Genomic DNA, 19,819 nt, shown 5'->3' on the forward strand with positions numbered 1-19,819 from the left:
CCTTCAGCCCATTGATTTTTAGGGAAACTATTTTAATTTTTTTTCCTGGCTTAAAAAAATGAAGTAAGGTGTCTTCATTCAGTTGAAGAGCCCTTTCTTGTATCATTGTCTGCATGTAACGATGAGTTTGAAGGTGGTTTGACCCGTTCGTCTCATTTATCAGAAAGGAGCACCCGCACTCCCATCCTCCCCCTCCCCGACACGCTGCACAACAGTGCAGTGTTGAGCCTTCATTGCCACTATACATGTGTGTTTAGGTGATAGAAACCGGGAAATGAGCCCTTATTGGACGTGCGGTTTCTTTTCCACGAGTCGTTACTCAAGTTTTACCTCCTGGTCAAATAAAATTCCTTTAGTTACAATTTAAACAGCTATATAAGCCAATCTAAACAGCCATATTCTTATAGGCTAAACCTCTGAATACTTCATTCATTCTCTCACTGTGGGTAAATAAGGGCATATAGAAACCATAAATCCAGCAGTTTACAAAAAACTTAACTACTTTTAATTCAGAAATGAAATCTTTGGTGTATTAGCCTTCAAGTCAAAACAAACTGAAATTAAATTGATGGCCTTCAGTCTGACATAGCCTCTGGATTCATAAGACAATGTCAAAAGTTTGTGAATCCAGATCTGTGAAAATTTCATTTAGGAGACAAAAGTATTTCAAATTGAAATAGAAAAAAATATTAAAATTGTCCTGTGTTTTAGATGTTAAAAAAAACAAGAAAGCTCAGGGAATATGATTAGGACAAATCAAAATAATGTTCCTGCAATTGCACCAAAATCGTATCACTTCTTCCTTCTGGCTTCTGTAACTGGTATCATGCCAACTTCAAAAAAAAAAAAGGACCAATGATAGGACATCTTCAGAAAGTAATACATCAAATTGAACAAGTTAAGTTATCATTCCTCCATCTCCTTGAACCCTGTGTCCTTTGAAATAAGACTCCTTTTAACTCATTTAACCACTCTGAAACCTGCAGAGTCACTTTCGTGCTGATGTTCTCTTTCAGGACACCAGCATAAACTACAGGGAAATCCAAGCTGTTCGCGTGACAGCTCTGTTGACAGTTAATGAGTAAACTGGCCACATCAATTGTTGCCTTGACTCAAGGTAGGTCCGAAACGTGTATCTAAGGTTAAGGGTAATTAGAGAGGTCTCTGTAAGGGGAGGCGTCCCTTAGACCTTTGAGGTTCGGCATTAAAAAGGAAATTAGCTAAAGTAACCTGATCAACACCAGGCTGTCCCTGTTAACAGTCAAAAATGCAATAAGTCTAAATGAATTAGGAAGTGCAAAGGAACTGTTATTATTCGGCAAGTTCCTTCAAATTCCACAAATAAATCATTAAAAATCTGATAATCAATTGATTACTTATTAAGACATAATTCCACAGCTATGTGGCTCAGTGGTCAAAGTGTTAAATTTGAACTAATTGCCAATATCTGCACGCTAACATGCTTGCAGTGACAATGCTAACATGCTAACCTGCTGATATGCCATGCTCTTCGTAGTAGGTTAGTATATAAGTATTCTAACGTTAGCTAATTAGCAATGAATAAAATGTATTGGACAAATTAAAACTGTGACGTGATGATAGCACTAAATGAAAAGTCAGACGATTTCTGCAGTAATTACAAAAGATCCTGAAAAGGTCACAAATATCTGTACCGAAAAATATGTCTTGAAGTAGTGCAGACATTTCACGTAAAAATGTCAAGCTCATAATGGTGACAGAGACAAAGTGAGGGATTATCTAAGCCATGTACAATCTGTTGTGCCCTTCCATATAGTCCATTTTGAGATATTTCCCTGGATACGTTGATTGTTGGTGGCGCTATATAAGAAAATCAGAGGATCATCAAAGTCATTTGGATTCATACTCTCGGCACTATGAATATCTCCACCAAATTCCAGGGCAATCCACTCCAAAGCTGTTCAGATATGTTGAAAAACTAGAATTATCACAGTTGTATGTCTCTGTAAACCAGTCAAGTTGCAGTTTGCAAGCTACAAATTCTAAAACTTGGCTTCAACTCAACAGCACAGAAGATCTATTCAATCACCAAAGTTTAACAGCGGCCACCCGAGATGATGTCACCGATTCAGTATCCAACTAAAGTTGAAATGTGGCCACAATCTCCCCATCTGTCCCTGAGTTATGGCGTTCAATCATGGCCAAAAAAGTGTTTCTTGCGAAACATTTTTAGGCCACAGAGAACCTTGACCAACTGAATCGAGTCAGTCAGTCATTGAGTAAGTTAATTTGTTGTGCCAAATTTGAAGAAATTCTCACGTGTTCCAGAAATATTACTTTCACAATAATGGATGGACGTGAAGTTACATTGACCTTTGACCCAGTTCATTCTTGGGACCAAGTGAGCATTCGGACCGACTTCAAAGAATTCCCTCAAGGCATTGTTGAGATATCCTGTTTACGAGAATGGGACGGGCAGACGTACGGACGGATAGACGGACAACCCGAAAACTTAAAGCATCCACAGCCGTGACTGTTTGTTGGGACAGAGACATAAAAAACAAAAATCCCCCTTATTACGGTGCTATATGTAAAAGTACAGCTTCATCAAAGTCAGTAACCTCCTTCAAACACCAAGAGAATCTCAAAATTCACTGGTTCCAGCTCCTTAAATATGAGAATTTACTGCTTTTCTTTTTTAGGGACGAAGGAATCAAGCAATATTATATTGCATTAAAATTATTGAATGCAAACAAAATTGTTATGAAACAGTCTGAAGTCTAAAATAATCCACATAATATTTTGATCAACTCTGCTCTAAATATAGATTAGATAGAGTAGAAACACACAATACAACACTGACTTTGTCACTCTTCAATTCTAAATATACAGCAACAGCATACTGTAAAAACACAACTCATCGTCGTGAGTACTGACTTGTTGGTAAAGGGATGGGAAAGTTCCCGGAGGACAGTGCAGAGTCACGGAGAGGAAGAGAAACCAGAAAAGTCAGACACAAAGACAATAAAACCTGGGGGAGATTTTCCTCGTTCCTATGACTGTGATCATTTTCAGGTTTTCTACTATATTTAGTTTAGCACTTGTTATAATTGATTGATAAGACAAGCTTGTGTCTGTTAATAAATGTGAAGAATCACTCTGACTCTGCCTTTTTTTTTTTTTTTAAATTGGACAAAATCACGTGAACAAGCACTACACACATGTAATTTGTTTTTAATCCTCTTTAGTTTCTATTTCTGCCAAAACGGAGGGAGCTCAGTATGAAACAACAAATCAAAATTACTATAATTATCGTTGATAACAGGACAAGGAGGTCTTAGACTGAAACATAAAAAAAAGTTACCACAAACCCGTTCATCCGCCATACGGTGTGTTTACAGTGTCAACCTGCAGACAGAAGAGGGTGTTAAATAAACGCACCCGCATGGACATCAGTCGGATGGAGCTTGTTTCGGGTTGACAGTTCGGGGAAGTGACACAGAAATGTTGAATAAACATACAATCGGTAAGGTGACCTTGATATGTGGAACAAGTGTGATACTTATCAGCAACCTGTGGGTTAGTAAAAGAACAGGTGATTCTCTACAATGTAAATGTTTCAACACGGTGTCACATCAATACTGTAATGGTACGTCAGACACGGGTGACAGTAACGGTGACTTATTATGTACAGTACGTTGCCCTCCCCCTCCCCTCCCCCCAATAAATCGCCTCATACTATCAGACTGTAAGATTAGTCGCTTATCTCTGTAAATTTAACTGCACTACAGTCAATCATGCATGACGTCTTCTGCTGCTGAGGAGTAATAATGAGTGTGGTGGCGGGGTGTGGTGAGCTCGGCTGCAGGGAGCAGAGAGTGGGAGGAGTGGTTCGGGGAACGGTGCCGGGAAGGTGTGATGAGCGCAGCTGAGCCGAATACGAACTGATGAGCTCTCCCCTATAAAGGGGAGCAGTGAGAAGGAGGCGAGGAGCGCGGTTGCACAGAGACATTGTTGTGTGGGCCGGGCAAATAAAGGCATTTTACACCCGAACGTCTGACTGAGCTATCTGTCTGAGTCTGTCTTCATGTCCCCCCCCCCCCCACTTTGGGCACCAGTGTAGCAGGTCTGAGCTACTGTGGGGGTTCCTTGGAGACAGACTCTCTACCCCCTGCAGCTGAGCTAACCACACCCCGCCACCACAATAGGAAATAAAACCACACTTTGACAATGCACTGCCTTGTACTTTAAAGCCGTCGATGCCTGTGTTTTATCTTTTATATATTTACTATACTTATTTAAACGTTTATTGTTGAAATAGGAGATGTACTGCATCTTTTCACTTGTTTAGATGTGTTCCTGTGTTTAAGAAAAAAATGGGGTTGCAGCTCAATCTACATTTTGGATTTAGGACAAATGACACCAATCATAACTGCTGAACAGTTTCTTTGGAGGATATTTAGCATTTTTATGAATTATTTCTATCGAGCTGTAAGATATATTCCAGTTCTTAAGGTGCCATTATTCATTATCCTTAATAAATTGGTTATGTGGATTGTTTTATTCAATTATTCACAGCCAAATTCAAGACTAAGGTGATATCTTAAGCCCAAAGATATCCATATTGTGTATTTTCATTAAAAAGTTCTGTATATCTCATTGAAGCTGCAAATAATCTTATGGCCACTAGAGACTCCCACCATCTCACACATACACAACGAGAATGAAAAAGAACTACTACTACAGTACTTTAACAACTGTTTGTACTGTTTAAGCAATTTTGAAAGTGCAATATGTAAGATTTTTAATCTAAAACATTCATGTTAACTAAAACTATTAACAAAATGTGAACAAATAACAGTCCTGATTTTAAGTCAAAGACATCAGGGTACTGTGTTGCACAGCCCGCACCTGATAGTGAGTCACTGTAGTGGCCGGTCTGCTCTCAGTCCAACGATGGACACATGACAGGATAACTGGAACAGTAAACAAAAACAAACGGCTGAAACGTTTGACCAAACAGAAGCAGAGCTAACGGTGGTGTTGCTTCCCACTTCTAGAGACAGCAGATGGTGAGTAAAGAAAGAAAGAAGTTTCATTCTGCACTCGCGACAGTTCTTGTAGACTGGATATGTAGTTGTAAAATATTGCTTGTAAAAGTGGCTATTTGTATAACTTTACAGAGTGTATGGGTTTGCTGTGGCTGTAAGAAAGCTATAACATAACCTATAGGCTTAACCAATCACCATTTTTCAATTAATCACACCTCACAATCATCAGTTATAGTAACAATTAAACATCAACTTCCTGTGTGTGTCACGGCGAAACATCAAACTTAGCCGCATCGCCCTGGCTATACTATATACTGTATACTATATACAATATACTCTATACTAAAATTAATTTTGGGTCACTTTTTGGACAACATGCTATGACTTTTCTTTGAATATTTTGGACGACATACTTTGGATATTTTGGATGACTTTTCATGACTTTTTGGAGTATGACCTTTTCCTGAGCTGACATGCATGCCTCAAGTTACTTCTCACTATGCAGCAACTGCTCTAACACCTCTGTGTCATACTCTATCATGTCTGAAATATGAAAAAAAAAAAAAAAAAAAGTCACTTTTGGACTTGTATTTTTTTGTTTTGTATTGTTGTTGACCTTTGGTTTGGTATTAGTATGACTGCACGTACAAACCCGAACCTGTGTGGCTTACCCTTAGAGGGATTTGCTCTCTGTTTATTAAGGGGACTCGCCCACACTAAACCGTGAACCTTGCGTGTTACCTCGGCGGGTAAACTGTGAATGTTACCTCGGCGGGTAACCCGTGAACCGTGTGTGTTACCTCGGCGGGTAACCGTGAAACTTGCGTGTTACCTCGGCGGGTAAACTGTGAATGTTACCTCGGCGGGTAACCCGTGAACTGTGTGTGTTACCTCGGCGGGTAAACTGTGAATGTTACCTCGGCGGGTAACCCGTGAACCTTGCGTGTTACCTCGGCGGGTAAACCGTGAACCTTGTGTGTTACCTCGGCGGGGCTCGAACCCGTGTCTTCATGAGGTCGTTTTCAGCTTGGAGTCGGCGTCGTAGACCGCTGGACTATCTTCGGTGGCGGAGGATAAATCGCGGCAGGAGAAAGTGTTTCACGGAGTTCACTCAGAGCTTCCAGTGACTCAACCGACAGTCTGGTTAACTCAACAGGTAAAAGATTCTACTTCACCAAGGTTGATATTAATGGTTCAGATTTCACCTGTTGATGGTGATTCAACTTTTAGTGAAGTTGAAACGTTTGGAAAAATTGAAAAAGTTTTGCATCACTACACATTACAGGAAGATATTTAATATCACTGCAGACCCCCTTGAAAACACGTATATCTACTATCTAAAGAATGTCTGCGGCAATTTTGGTCGCATTTGAATGAATATTTGTGGACGGTGGAGTTATAGGTTGCAGTGAGCCAAAGATTTGTCACAATGCAGCCCATCACCCGGGAAGATTGGTGGCACAGTGGTTAGCACTGCTGCCTTTTCGTAAAAGGTTTGGGGTTCGATTCCCCCCTTTGTCACAAGTCATTTTTGACTTTGAAAATGCCGGTCATTTTTTGAACAACATGCCATAGCATGACTTTTGGGTCACTTTTTGCCCGCCACGCCACGGGCACACCGATCGAAGAAAACAAATTATTTTGATAACTTTTAATTCCAAACATGTTAAGAGGGCACAGACTCAATTTCAAGTCAGTGTGACAAAATCTGAAGGAGGAGTTCGTTAAAGTACAACATGTGTGAATCGCCAAAAATGGCGACTAAATTCAAAATGGCGGACTTCCTGTTGAGTTGACGTAATGGTGGTGCAACGTAACTTTTTTGTACATCTAAGTGTGATATACATTACCACCGAATTTCATGCATGTAGGTAAATGGAGCGGCCGGGACATCTGTTTGGGGCGGGCTGGCGAGCCATTTGGCCACGCCCACTCGCGATTCCACTAAAATACCAAATTTTTCGCCGGGAGAAATGGGTGTACCAACTTTCATGAGTTTTTGAATATGATAAAACCTCCAAAAATGCAGTTGTTTACAGAGAATCATAATAATCGCTTGGATAACAATAGGGCTTTCACGCCATTGGTGCTCGGGCCCTAAAAAGTGAACTACAACTAACAGCAAATTTGACCAAAAAGATGGACTGCAGTGACTCACTATCACCTCTTAAAGTACAAAATGGTACTACAAGGACTTCAATCTTATTTATTGCACCTTTAATGAATTACACACCAAGCTAAACAGAGATCCAAGCCTATTAATGGCTTATAAAGGCTCAGTGAAGCATTGAGAGGGATGTAAATCCATCTTACAGAATAGAAACCTTTTTTTTAAGCGGTACTACTTACTACCATGTCATCCACAATGGCATATTTTTACCATAAAATGTGGCGCACTTTGGAGGTAATGGGGATTTTTTTTTTTTTTTTTTTTTTTGGTTAGCCTACCTGTTGCTACCTGTTGCGCGCGCAGAAGCCTCCTCGCTCGCGCTCGGCTCACGTGACGTCACCCGTCATCCCGCGGGCGCGCTGACAGAAACCGGCCGAGGAACATCCAGGAGGACGATGCGCGTGGGCGAGTGAAGGTAGTTAAAAAAAAACAACAAACAAAAAAAACAACAACAACAAAAAACACACACCACCACGGCACATAATCGTAACACATATCTTTCGTGACTGGCACATTTGTGGCGTTTTTTAACCCCGCGCGGGAACGTTTAGTGACAACTGTCACCGCGCGTGTTAGCGTTTCTAATGGCACTTAAACAGGAAGTCGATCGGCAGTTGGAAGTACACAAAGTTGTCAACGGTTTGTGAAGTGTTTGCTTTGCTGTGAGTGACGGAGGTTGTTTTCGCATTTTGTCGGTGAGGATTTTTCTCCCGGTTTTGGAGGTTAAGCTAGCGGAAAAACACCGCCTCAAAAAAAAAAAAAAAAAGAAACTGCGAGCCGTTTTAACAGTAAAAATAATAAAATAAAAAGCTGGTGTCGGTGAGGAAAGCTGATATGGGACAGTGTTGGGCAGCGACGGAGGAGCCTGTTGACAGCTGTACGTCATCGATCAGCTGTTTGGGTTGAAAGGGCTGCTGGAACAAGCAAGGCTTTTTTTTTTTTGTTTGGGGGGAAAAAAAGAAAAAAAAATGGTGAGATTCAGCTGGAAAACAAAAGGTCGTAGTGAGGAATGCACCCAGAGGCTCACATCAAAACTGGACGTGAATGATTTTGTTTTATTTAAGCTGTTGTAAATCATTTCCATCTAATTTGGAGCTGAAACCATTTATCAATCCACAGAAAGTTAAATCAGCAACTCATTTTAAAGCAAAAAAAAACCTCAAATATGTATGCAGTTATTTAATCACTTTAATAAAGTAATGTATGATTATACTGGCAATAAAGCTTGACATTTCAAAACTGTATGTGAACTAGGCAGTGTAAACTTCACAGCAGTACTCAACACTGATAACGTGATACATTTTGATAAAATTTCTTCAATATAACTTGAAATAACATTTAAGTTCAAGTTGTATATATATATAAATATAGGTGCATAACTGCAAAGTGAAATGAATACGTGTTTTTGTTTGTGTTTTTTGTTGCAGTCTAGTGTCTATCCCTGGTGGCTATTTCCCTGTCTGTATGCAAATAATAATGCTGGACAGGAATATTTGTTGTTGTTGTTGTTGTTAGAAACCTAAAAGTCTAAGCAGAAACAGACCAGAAATAGAAAAACTCACAATCAATCTTGTGTCAGAACTACAATAAAGCCGTCAGTGTTTCCGAACATTACGAGAAATGTGACAGTGTCCGGATTACACTGCCCGCCTCAGGCCCTCCTCACAGCTGCTGTGGTGCAAAATATGTTTGATCTTATGTAATTTTATATTGTAGTAGAGATTAACTCTTTTACTGGAAAATGAATTCAGATGAATTTAATTTACATATGAGGGAACCAGTCTAAACAGATTTTTATCCAAACATGATCCCAAACATATTGTCATTGGTATGTCACTCTGTACTGCAATTAGTTTTGTTATGTTTTGCTTGACATTCAGTATTTTCTGATACCGATGGTCGCAGCTTCGTTCTAGGAACCCGCAATGTTTTTTTGGTTTTTTTTGTGATTATTGATAATCAATAGCTTTAGATAAAGATAATGTTGGAGCCCCACATTGTTTGTAAAAAAAGTTTATCGCACTGCGAGCCAAAAACATTTGAAAACGTGTCTTAAGTATTTTCCAGTCATCCAGAAAGATAGCAGGCACAAGTTATTGATATTGTCAATCTATCCAACAACAGATGCACACGTCATGTTGTAATACGACCACTTACTCCCGCTAACGCATGTGTTTGTGTTCAAGAGGATTTACTCATAGTAAGTATGGAGGTGGATGACCGTTAGAATTGAAATCATCCGTGTTGCTTAATGACATCAAAGTGAGAGAGACTCACGGGGTCGATGGCAGACAGACTCGTTTCAAAGGTCTCCCCTCCGGCTGCACTGGAAGTTCAACCCATGATTAAATAGATAAGAGGATAATCACCAAAGCACCGAGTTTTGTTGCACTGTGAGGTCATCTGTGTGTTTGCCCGCCGGGGCTTTCCTTCAAGATGTGCAGTGGACATCACATGTCTGCCGCGTCGATCGCTACACGGGCAGATAGAAAGGAGGTTTGAAGTGCTGAGTCTCAGTCTCTCTCTCTCTCTCTCTCTGTCTCTCTCTGTCTCTCTCTGTCTCCCAGCCGTCCAGATATGGATTCCCAGGCTGTGTTTGACGCCTTAGAGACGGTATGCCGAAACAACATTTCTCTCCTTTGTGGGGCTTCCGATTTGCCGTACGGCGCCGTAGCCGAGCGCCTGGTCACGTGCATGAGGGAGATCCAGGAGCACGGACGAGCCCTGGAGCCGGTGGTCGCCAGCTTCACCGCCGTCTATCACCACTACGACTTTGATGAAGAGACGCCCGGGAATGGCTACCGTACCCTGGTCAAGGTACGACACATCCCGCCGACCTGAAGGATATTTTTCTGAGCTTGGATTTCTTCTCACAAATCCTTTGTGTTAGTAAGCGAAACAAACAAAAAAAACCCAGTTTATTCCCTGTTTGATTGTAGACTGAAGTTATTAGCAGCAGACACAAAATGTCACATTTTTATGATCATTTACAACACAAATAATACAATTGTGTTTAAAACGGCAAATGTTGGTTGAGATAATTGGTCGCTCAGATTTCAAAAGAGGGCTAAAAGGGGAGTTTTCAGATTGAACCTTGATTTCACCACAAAGTGACAACGTGACTGTGATTGTGTTCCTCATCCTTATCTCTGCTAAATGATTTAATTTAGACGACGTCATTTGTTTGCTCATACTGCAGTACAAAATACAGTTTTGTCTTAATTATGATCAATGATATATAAACTATGAGGAAACTTCACATGAAAAAGGTTTTAAAGTTAATTTACCTGTTTATCATGTGAGGAATCACCAGTATGTTCACACAGTTAGACATTAAAGCAGGACCCCTGTTGATATGATTATATTTCACTAAATACCCTCATCAGGCAGAACATAAGCTACACAGCAGCTTGTAAACAGTTTGTTATATTTTACTGTATCCTGTAATTAAACCGATCAACGCGGCCTCCCTACCTCGTACGTGAAATTCTCCTCGTTTCTTTTTTTCAGGTTTTGCTCTCTTGCCTTTTGCACATTATTCACAAGGGCCGTTACATCACCGGTAATTATAACGGCGCCTTCTTCCGGGCGGATCACAACACCTGTGAGATGGAGGCGTACTGCAGTGCCTTGTGCCAGCTGCGCGCCCTGCTCCACCTCGCCCAGCGGCTCCTCAACGACAACGAGTACGGCCAGCTGTACGCCCAGCACGACGTGGAGCTGAGCCGCAGGTTCGTGCAGGAGTACAGCTCCATGCACAAAGCCTGTTTCTACGGCCGCTGTCTGGGCTTCCAGGTCAGCCCGTGACTTATTTTCTAAACCACTTTTCTTTTTTCTTTTTTTTGGCGTGTCGGAGTTCAGATGTTTCGCTAGATGCTGGTTTAATCACCCGTTTCTTCCACTCGCGCTACTCTTTGGCGTACACTAATTGTTACTGCTTTAATTGTTGACGTTACTTATTAAATGCCGTTCTGGTTTGTTTTCACAGTTCTCTCCTACCCTTCGCCCGTTCCTCCAGACTGTTGTCATAAGCATGGTTTCATACGGAGAAACATATGGGAAACAGCAGTCTGGGTTAGGTGAGTATTTTTGCCTTAAATGCAGTGGTGTAGATTCAAATTCAACTCTCCGGTCTTGCTTTGACATTTTCAGATGTGATCCTCTTTAAAATACGTTTTCCTCCCCCTCCAGGTATGGCAGCTCTTTCTCTCCTCACATCAGGGAAGTACGTCATCGATCCGGAGCTGCGGGGCGCCGAGTTCGAGCGCATCACCCAGAATCTGGACATGCAGTTCTGGAAGTCCTTCTGGAACCTCACAGAGTCCGGCTTTATAACAGTAGGCAGGGTCAAGTAGTCTTCCCTTTCACTACCTGAAGTGCTCTCCAGTGTTTGAACTACTCACTCACCTGCTTGTCCTTCTGTATGCAGGGCTTCAACAGAATATCCTCGAACCCAGTGCAGGTCAATTTAACCCTGACTTTGCCTCCAGTCCCTCTACGCCTCCCTCTGGCCTCCGACCCCAGGCTTTCTGCCACCGTGTCACCTCCAATCGCCCACTCGGGCCCCGGGCCCGTCCACATGCGGCTGATCTCCTGCGAGCTCCGACAGGGACAGGTGAGGACCTGCAGGTGTAATACCGGGAATTAAAAAAATTAATTACTACTACCAGTGAGGAAACATAAAACAAGAGGAGGTGGTAAAAGGAAATAAAAAGTGTGAGCGAACTTTATTTATGTGGCAACAGAGGTCACAGAGAGAGAGAAAGGGTTAGTCCTTACATATGGATATATATGTTTAGTAAAATGTCCCCACGACACGGCATGTGATGATTTTAAGGTTTGACATTATTAGAAGAAACATTACAAAATGTTAACCAATGAGGTATTCAGTACGTGAGGGAGACCAAAATATTCAAGGTGCTAATAAAAGGCACAGGAAGTAAAAGTAAAAGATGAATGTTGTAAAGACAGTTTTGGTATTCATTGTAATGATCTCTAGATATTAAAAGGGGACTTGAAGTTTATATTTTAGCTAAATAACTTCACTGTTCATCGTGTATGATCTGCATTATCGCTTTGTTTCCTTCATTATGAATTACTATGTGACTTGTCCTCTTACTTTATAGGACAGTGAAGAGCTTCAGGCTTTTTCTCGTACAGATCCTCCCCCCATCTCCGTGTCCCACCTCCCCTGGGTGCAGAAGCAGCCTCGCTCCCCCTGGCTGCTCATCCACTTCCACGGAGGAGGCTTTGTGGCCCAGACGTCCAAATCCCACGAGGTACAGCAGAGCACGCTGGTGGAGGACCGCAGCCGTTAACAGTGTCTTCATCTGCTGTAGCTGTTTGTTAAAGTCATCGTAAGGTTAATTTTACGACTTGATCTCTTAATCCCATTATAACAGCTAATGTAATTATTTTGTTCGAGATCTTTCAGTCCTACGAACTGTCTGCAAAAGAAACACATTGTTTGTTGAATGTACTGACAACAAGCAGCTCTTGTTTGCGATCCATCTCTTCTCTGTCCACCCTCCTCGCGCATCAGAATTATCTTCGGAGCTGGTCGAAGGAGCTGAATGTGCCTGTGCTGTCCGTCGACTACTCCCTGTCACCCGAGGCGCCCTTTCCCAGAGCCCTGGAGGAATGTTTCTACGCCTACTGCTGGGCACTGAATAACTGCCACCTGCTGGGTTCGTGCACGAGTCACACGACATTACAGTGAAAACATCTGGGAGAATTCATGCCTTGAACATTTCAGGGTGTCTTTGTCGCAGGAATCGCTTTTCTTATCGTAGATTTTATAGATGTAAGTGACTTTTGCGAACCGTGAAGATAAGAAGTAAATTAGGTCATTGCACACGCAACACCAGAAGGGATATGACTCAGCGGGAAAAACAAAGTCAGCAGAATAGCGAGACGGTAAAATAAACACCGAAAGTAGAGCAATATAAATAGTGTTACTATGTTGGTTTGCACTAGAAGCAATGTCAACACGACACATTGAGTTCAAAGCATTTGTAAGTGTAAGCAGCTACTTATAGTTATTCCATATATTTCTACTGATAGATTCACTTGACTAAATACATATATAAATTCTAACTATGTATAAAAGTCTCTGTACAACTTAAAAATGTATCGATGTTCACTTAACAGCTGTAGATAGCAAATGTACACGGTACACTAGTAGTGTATGTCGTAATACTGGTTGTCCTTTGCTCGGGGGTTATTATTTGTATATATCATATATTTGGTTGTCTATTATGTTTTTCACCTTTTTGTTTTGACAAAAAAATTTGGAAAGTGCTCATCACGAAGCCCCAAGTGATATCTTCAAATTCATTTTGTTAAACCTACTGTGCATTGATAAAACACTTGAAAAAAATGATCCATTTCATAGTTTCATCTCGTAGTGGTAGTGTAAAATGTTTCAGACAAAAACATTTACCAAACAGTCTGCTATGGAGTTCCTGTTGTTTATTAATACTGTTGCAATTGTTATTACCGTTATCTAGATACTAATAGCTCCATCTGTGTGTCCCAGGCTCCACTGCTGAGCGGGTTTGTCTGGCCGGAGACAGCGCCGGAGGGAACCTCTGCATCACCGTGTCCATGAAGGCCATAGCCTCCGGCATCCGAGTCCCCGACGGCATCATGGCCGCCTACCCCGCCACCTTGCTCACCACTGACGCCTCGCCCTCCCGCCTGCTCACGCTCATCGACCCGCTGTTGCCTCTTGGTGTCCTTGCAAAATGCATTAATGCCTATGCAGGTATAGGTATGTGTGTGTATATGTGTGTGTGTGTGTGTGTGCGTGTGCGTGTGTGTGCGTGTGCACAGGGTTAGGTGTGTGCTGTTTTCACATCTCATTTAACACACAAGTATATAGATACAGAATATCAGAATTTATGTTCGGAAAGAAAGGTGAGAATAATGAACTACTTTCTGATCGCTTCCGTCTGTGTCAACTGACTTGGTTTAATTTTTAGCACTGTGGCATCACCTCGTCACTTTAAAGGTTTGACTGGCCAGCTAGATATTATTAACTTCCACAGCGGAAAGCTCTCAACCTCCAACAGGCCATTATACGTAAGGACGGCATACGATATATCCACACTGACTAAAAGATCAACATTAGAATTCTCAGACCTCCTGGAATACAAACACTCAATTGGAAGATTCAGGAGATTATACCTCATCACATTTATATCTGGATTTGGTTGCTGAGCACCTTAGATCCCTTAACAGACAGCGAGGGCGACAACCTCAACTTTTCAACCAGGCTTGTCAATGATTTTTGAACCGATATCCGGCTGCTGGAGATCATAAGCCAGAGAGCTGCTCTCTGTGAAAGATAGAAAGTCTTGTTTCCCATCACGCACATTAAAGTAAACGTTCACACAAACGTATATGAAGATGGTCTGCTTTCTTTATCAGACACTTTAAGGATTAAAAAAAAAAAAAAAAAAAAAAAAAAAAAAGACAATTTACTTTATCATCTTCTCCCATTCGTGCCGTTCAACTAACCTCTGCTATTCAGACTAATAACAAAAAGCCACGTAAAAGTATATCTGATGGACAAATCTACTGACTTGATACCTTCACTGATAACTCGAGTGCCACATCCATGTTGTATTTCACCCGTGTTCTCCTGTATTTTCTGCAGCGTTTTAGTTTCCCCTGCTGACCTCGCTTTCGTCTTCCTCCCAGGTGTCGACTCTCGGACGTTGCAGCCCGCGGTGGAAAGCAGCAGTCTGAGCAGTCTGAGCCGGGACACGGCCATGCTGCTCAGTGACCTCACGTACGGCGCCTCCAACTGGATCCAGTCCTTTCTGGACCCGATGCGGCCTTCAGGCGGCGCACGCCCCCAGTCGCAGAGGCAGAACGAAGCCCGCAGGGCGTTCACTCTCAGCGCCGCACCGAACTCTGACGGGCACCTCGATTACCCGGAGGGTTTTGCGCCTCTTCGCTCCGAGTGCCTGGCGTTTGTTCACCAGACGTCCTGCCCCATTATCAGGAACCCGTTTGTGTCGCCCCTGTTGGCTCCGAACAACCTGCTGAGAGGCCTGCCACCTGTACACATAGTGGTAAGAGAGGGGGGAGGCAACGAGGTGTTAAGACTTTCTCAAAATCACATCGTTTATTACAAAACCTCAGGACAATTTATCCACTTAGCCTCAGCTATTTTCAACAAAGTGTCATTTCAGCCGAAACACAGTTAAATATTTTAAGATGGGCTTTTCTTAGCTGCTCCGGGGGGCATCTTTTTGCACCTTTAGTCCCAAACTTTGCTGAAGTTATCAGGGCAATAAGTAAGATTTTTCAGCCTGATAAATCTGAGATGTGGTCAGTAATTTGGTGATCAATAACCAGGCTGCAAAATGTGTTCACAATGGTCATGCTACATTTCACCTGGTTCAATGGTTGGTCAGCCAGATCAACAAAAATGACTCAGTGGCTCTCTTATGCAATCATTTTTTTCTGATTATTTCCAGATTTATGTTAAAATATGTGGTCTCAGACATCATTCCCGTTGTATGTTAGAGTCATATATGAATACATTTTTGCATATATATATTAGAACAGGGTGAATATGTCCGCTGATAGATGCAGGAAATTGCAGTAAACAGATGCTGTGTTTGGATTGTCCACTGGATAGCTCATATAGTGGAAACATGGACAATCCAAACACAACATAAAGATGAAGTCCTTTGGAAACATCACTGCTGCACCAGAGACTTGACAAGTGGATTTTTTTTTTTTTTTTTTTTTTTTTTTTTTTTTTTTAAACAAATCTACATGATCTGTATTAAGAAGAAAAAATACAATCGAACACTTTTGTGTTTACTGGTTGTTTTTTTTCCACATGCTCAAAGGTCCAGTATCTGTTAGACTATAGTCTGTTATTCTCAGCAGATTGTTCAGTTTCCCAGCAGCTGACTGTTTTGTGCGTCCGCGCAGGCCTCTGCTCTGGACGCCTTGCTGGATGACTCCGTGATGTTTGCCAAGAAGCTGCGAGCCATGGGCCAGCCGGTGAGCCTGACGGTGGTGGAGGACCTCCCGCACGGCTTCCTCAGCCTGTATCAGCTCGCCAAGGACACGGAGGTCGCCGCAGAAATCTGTGTGGCACAACTGAGGGAGATTTTCGAGAAACCGACCCACGGTCTTCGCAAGCGACAGAAGCTGGAAGAGACATTTCAGAGCACCAATCCATCGGGCTGATTCACCGGGCGTTCTGGGGACTTTGTGGTTTTGAGATTTAAGAGAAGAAGAAGAAAAAAAAAAGAGATATGACATCATGTGGTGAGAGTGATGTGGTGAAACGAATTATGAGCGTGCAACGGAGGAAGCGGAAGTACTTACGCTGCACTTTAAACTTACACTCCACAGCATATTCTGTCGGCAATAATGCTCAAGAGAGCCGCTAAAAAAAAACTTCAGCGATCTACAACCAGCACTGACATGATCATAAATGATTGCAACAAGTATTTTTCTACCAAGCTTTACATTTACATTCAGCTCAGTGGCAATATTACTGACAAAAACTCACTTCAGAAAATCACCATAACCAGCTCCTGCAGTAATTTATCACCTGATGTGAGATGTTTCAGGGAGGGGCGGCTGTTGTGCCTTGAATTTAAAGTTATGCTGAACACACTGAAGAAGAAAAAGCTTTGTTTCACTTTGCCTTCATTATTATTATAATTCAACTTACCAGGATAAAAGGTCTACTTGTATTGGAAGCACATTCCAGGTGTACTGTATTATAATTATTACTATAGTTGGGTTCGTTCGGTGTATGATCTGGTTTTGCCAGTTTGTCACATGTTTACAACAAACTGATAAAAAGGCCTTCATATTGTATTTACCAGACGTGTCTGGACGCGAGTGGGGAAGTAACTTGTTATACTGTACAATAATTTCCAGTATTTCTTCATGTTGTTATATTTAAAGCTTGTATTAAATGAAAACCTCAAGGATTGTTTGTGCTTGTTTGAAACTTTTTGCATCGAGGAGGAAATCGGAAAAGGTACTCGATGTTAACAAGGACGCGTCTGAGCAGCTAATCTGAGTGTTTGCCTGCTCTGTTAGGATAACCTCCCGACCCTGTGACTCTCAGGTCTCACACATGTATACATGCATACCTCGGGAGCTCCCTGATTTTATGAGCCTTTTCATAGTTGAGTTTAAATGGTGGGTAATGGCTGTTATTGCTGTATACAAGCTTGTTTTGCAGGTTTATACCGAGAAAAATGTAACACATTGTGAACTAAAAACATTATGAAGCTTAATCAAACTAACCTCTGGATTTGAGTCTATTTAGCACACCTGGATATTTCCCACCCTGGTGTTTTTTTTTACACCTCACCGGGTGGTTGTAGGTCAGAGATCTCGGATGGGGGTGGGGAGGGACTCGCTTTAAATTTAAAAGAGTCTGATGAGATTCGTCCCACTCTGCATAACCAAAGTCACAATGTGGTTCCTGGTATTTTTTTTTATGTTGGTGGCTACGAACGGCGAGTGTGGGTGAAATTGACCTTTTAAGTTAAGAATAAAAAAAATCTTAACATTTTTGTACAGTGATAGCTTTTAAAGGAAGTGTCAGATTTATATTGCTTTTTTTTTTTCCTGAACTGGTTCCGCGTCCTTTTTATTCTCCCTCTCTCTCTCGCCGCCTCCTGCACAGCTGCCCTCGGCTTCGATGATAAGATCGTCGGCGGCTACGAGTGCAGGCCTCACTCCGTCCCCTGGCAGGTGTCGCTCAACAACGGCTGGCACTACTGCGGAGGAACCCTGATCAACGACTGCTGGGTTGTCAGTGCTGCACACTGCTATAAGTAAGTCAGCGCGGATTTAAACCTTGCAGCTCTACTGCAAGAGGACTTCACCTGCTCTTTTTCTTCCCATTTCCCCGTTGGTGTTTGTGCCATCAAGGGGGGGGGAGGACCACATCAGCTACAAGGACGGGCCCGAGCAGTTCATCGCTCCCGCTGCCGTCATCCGCCACCCGGAGTACGACCGGTACACCATCAACAACGACATCATGCTGATCAAACTTGCTGAGCCGGCAAAGTTCGATGAGTACGTCCGGCCCGTCGCTCTGCCCGGCAGCTGCGCTGCAGCGGGGACCCCGGTGTCTGGTGTCCGGCTGGGGAGCCACCAAGAGTCCCTGTAAGTCTGGGAGAGAGCAGGTGTGTGATTTCAACATGAGATGAGACCAGTGTGCCTCTGAAAATGTGATTCTCTCTCTGTCTCTCTCTTTTTGTCCCAGTCGGGTGTTTGAAGCGCCTGCACTGCCTGGATCTGCCCGTCCTGTCCCAGCAGGACTGTGAGAACTCCTACCCCAACAGGATCACCTCCTCTATGTTCTGCGCCGGCTTCCCCGAAGGAGGCAAGGACTCCTGTCAGGTACATGAGGCCATGAATTCAGATGATGAACATGTAACCATCTTAAATACATCGTTCTTTTTGTTCCTGATTTTACCTTTTAAATGCCTTTTTTCTGCAGCCGGCATCATGTTTTTGTGCTTCTTTTCTATTATTCGTATATCAGAGTTTTGCTGTGCTTTTATTTTGTTATATTTATTGTTATAATTGAATGTTATTTTTCCATAATGTCTTCATCAGGGCGATTCTGGTGGCCCTCTGGTGTGTGACGGGGAACTCCAAGGCGTGGTGTCTTGGGGATGGGGCTGTGCTGAGGAAAACCGTCCCGGGGTTTACGCCAAGGTTCGCGCACTCTCACCTCTGACTGAAGTTTTCTGGGCAAAAAAACCAACCTCTAACTAAAGTGTTCCATCACTGGTGTCATCAGGGATTTATTTGTTTTTTTGGGATGGTGTGGGCGTTTTTCTGAGAGGAAGCGTGTATTTGTTGTTATCTATATTAGTAGCTTCTGCTAAGAAGAAATCCTGCCATTATTAAAACAGGAGCTAAACCTTTGAGAAAAATCCTCCTCTGCAGAAGGAGCTGTTTTAAATGACTCGCCTCTTATTATGTGCATGCAACACCCTCACACTCCTCCTATCTCCCTTATCCTTCCTCTCTTGAAATGACATTTGTTTATCCTCCACAGGTTTGTCAGTTCACCGACTGGATCCGCTCCACTATGGCCGCTCACTGAGGAAATTCTATCTGCCGCTGTCAACACACTTTATTGAGAAACATGCTGTTTTTTCTGACCAGTTCATGACTTCTTTCACTGTTTGTAAGTCAAGTTTTAACATTAAAATATCACCCTGCCGAACAAACTTACACTCTCTCCACTTTTTGATTAATTTCATGCATCCTTTATGAATATTTTTTTATCAATGGTAACATTTTTAATGAATATTTCTTTTGCTGACTATTGACCTTGAGACTGCCTGGTTCAACCCCCTGCATGAGAAAAGTAAAAAGACAATACCATCCATCATTATCGGTGCTAAAGTGCCCTTTAGGACCCCCAACTGCTCCAGTGAAGCTTGTGTGTGTAGCAGTCTTTATTGTGTTTTTAATTTGTTTTCTACTAAAACTGTGTCATTTGCTTTATATTGAGGTCACCGAAAGCTTATCCAGAAATCTAAAATGTTCAAAGTATGTACTTATAATTTTACCAGGAAAAATATAAATTATACATGATTAG

At 42.2% G+C, this 19,819-nt stretch overlaps 1 protein-coding gene and 1 pseudogene across 2 annotated transcripts; both read left to right on the forward strand.

Annotated features, from left to right (window-relative positions):
* The first annotated feature begins 7,490 nt into the window (after positions 1-7,490).
* Positions 7,491-17,175, forward strand: lipea (lipase, hormone-sensitive a). Of its 2 annotated transcripts, none has more exons than XM_069177043.1 (11): positions 7,491-7,615; positions 9,768-10,017; positions 10,711-10,995; positions 11,189-11,279; positions 11,392-11,537; positions 11,630-11,815; positions 12,327-12,479; positions 12,743-12,887; positions 13,739-13,972; positions 14,905-15,281; positions 16,156-17,175. In XM_069177043.1, exons 2-11 carry the CDS (start codon positions 9,778-9,780, stop codon positions 16,414-16,416), a joined length of 2,118 nt encoding a protein of 705 aa, XP_069033144.1. In that variant the 5' UTR covers positions 7,491-7,615; positions 9,768-9,777; the 3' UTR covers positions 16,417-17,175. The 2 variants fall into 2 exon arrangements, with proteins under 2 accessions (XP_069033144.1, XP_069033146.1); XM_069177045.1 differs by having other exon boundaries at positions 13,739-13,966.
* A 973-nt stretch (positions 17,176-18,148) lies between these two features.
* LOC138214879 (trypsin-2-like) lies at positions 18,149-19,436 on the forward strand (annotated as a pseudogene).
* Positions 19,437-19,819: the final 383 nt, after the last annotated feature.

This window comes from Embiotoca jacksoni, unplaced genomic scaffold (assembly GCF_022577435.1).
Source record: "Embiotoca jacksoni isolate LCO1_2020_lvr unplaced genomic scaffold, fEmbJac1.0.p SCAF_7, whole genome shotgun sequence".
In the NCBI taxonomy this organism is placed as follows: Eukaryota; Metazoa; Chordata; class Actinopteri; family Embiotocidae; genus Embiotoca; species Embiotoca jacksoni.

Coding starts and splice junctions, on each gene's coding strand:
- lipea (XM_069177043.1), top strand. CDS start 9,778: ATGGATTCCCAGGCTGTGTTTGACGCCTTAGAGACGGTATGCCGAAAC. Junction 11,538..11,629: donor CAGAGTCCGGCTTTATAACA/GTAGGCAGGGTC, acceptor TTCTGTATGCAG/GGCTTCAACAGAATATCCTC. Junction 12,480..12,742: donor AGACGTCCAAATCCCACGAG/GTACAGCAGAGC, acceptor CTCGCGCATCAG/AATTATCTTCGGAGCTGGTC.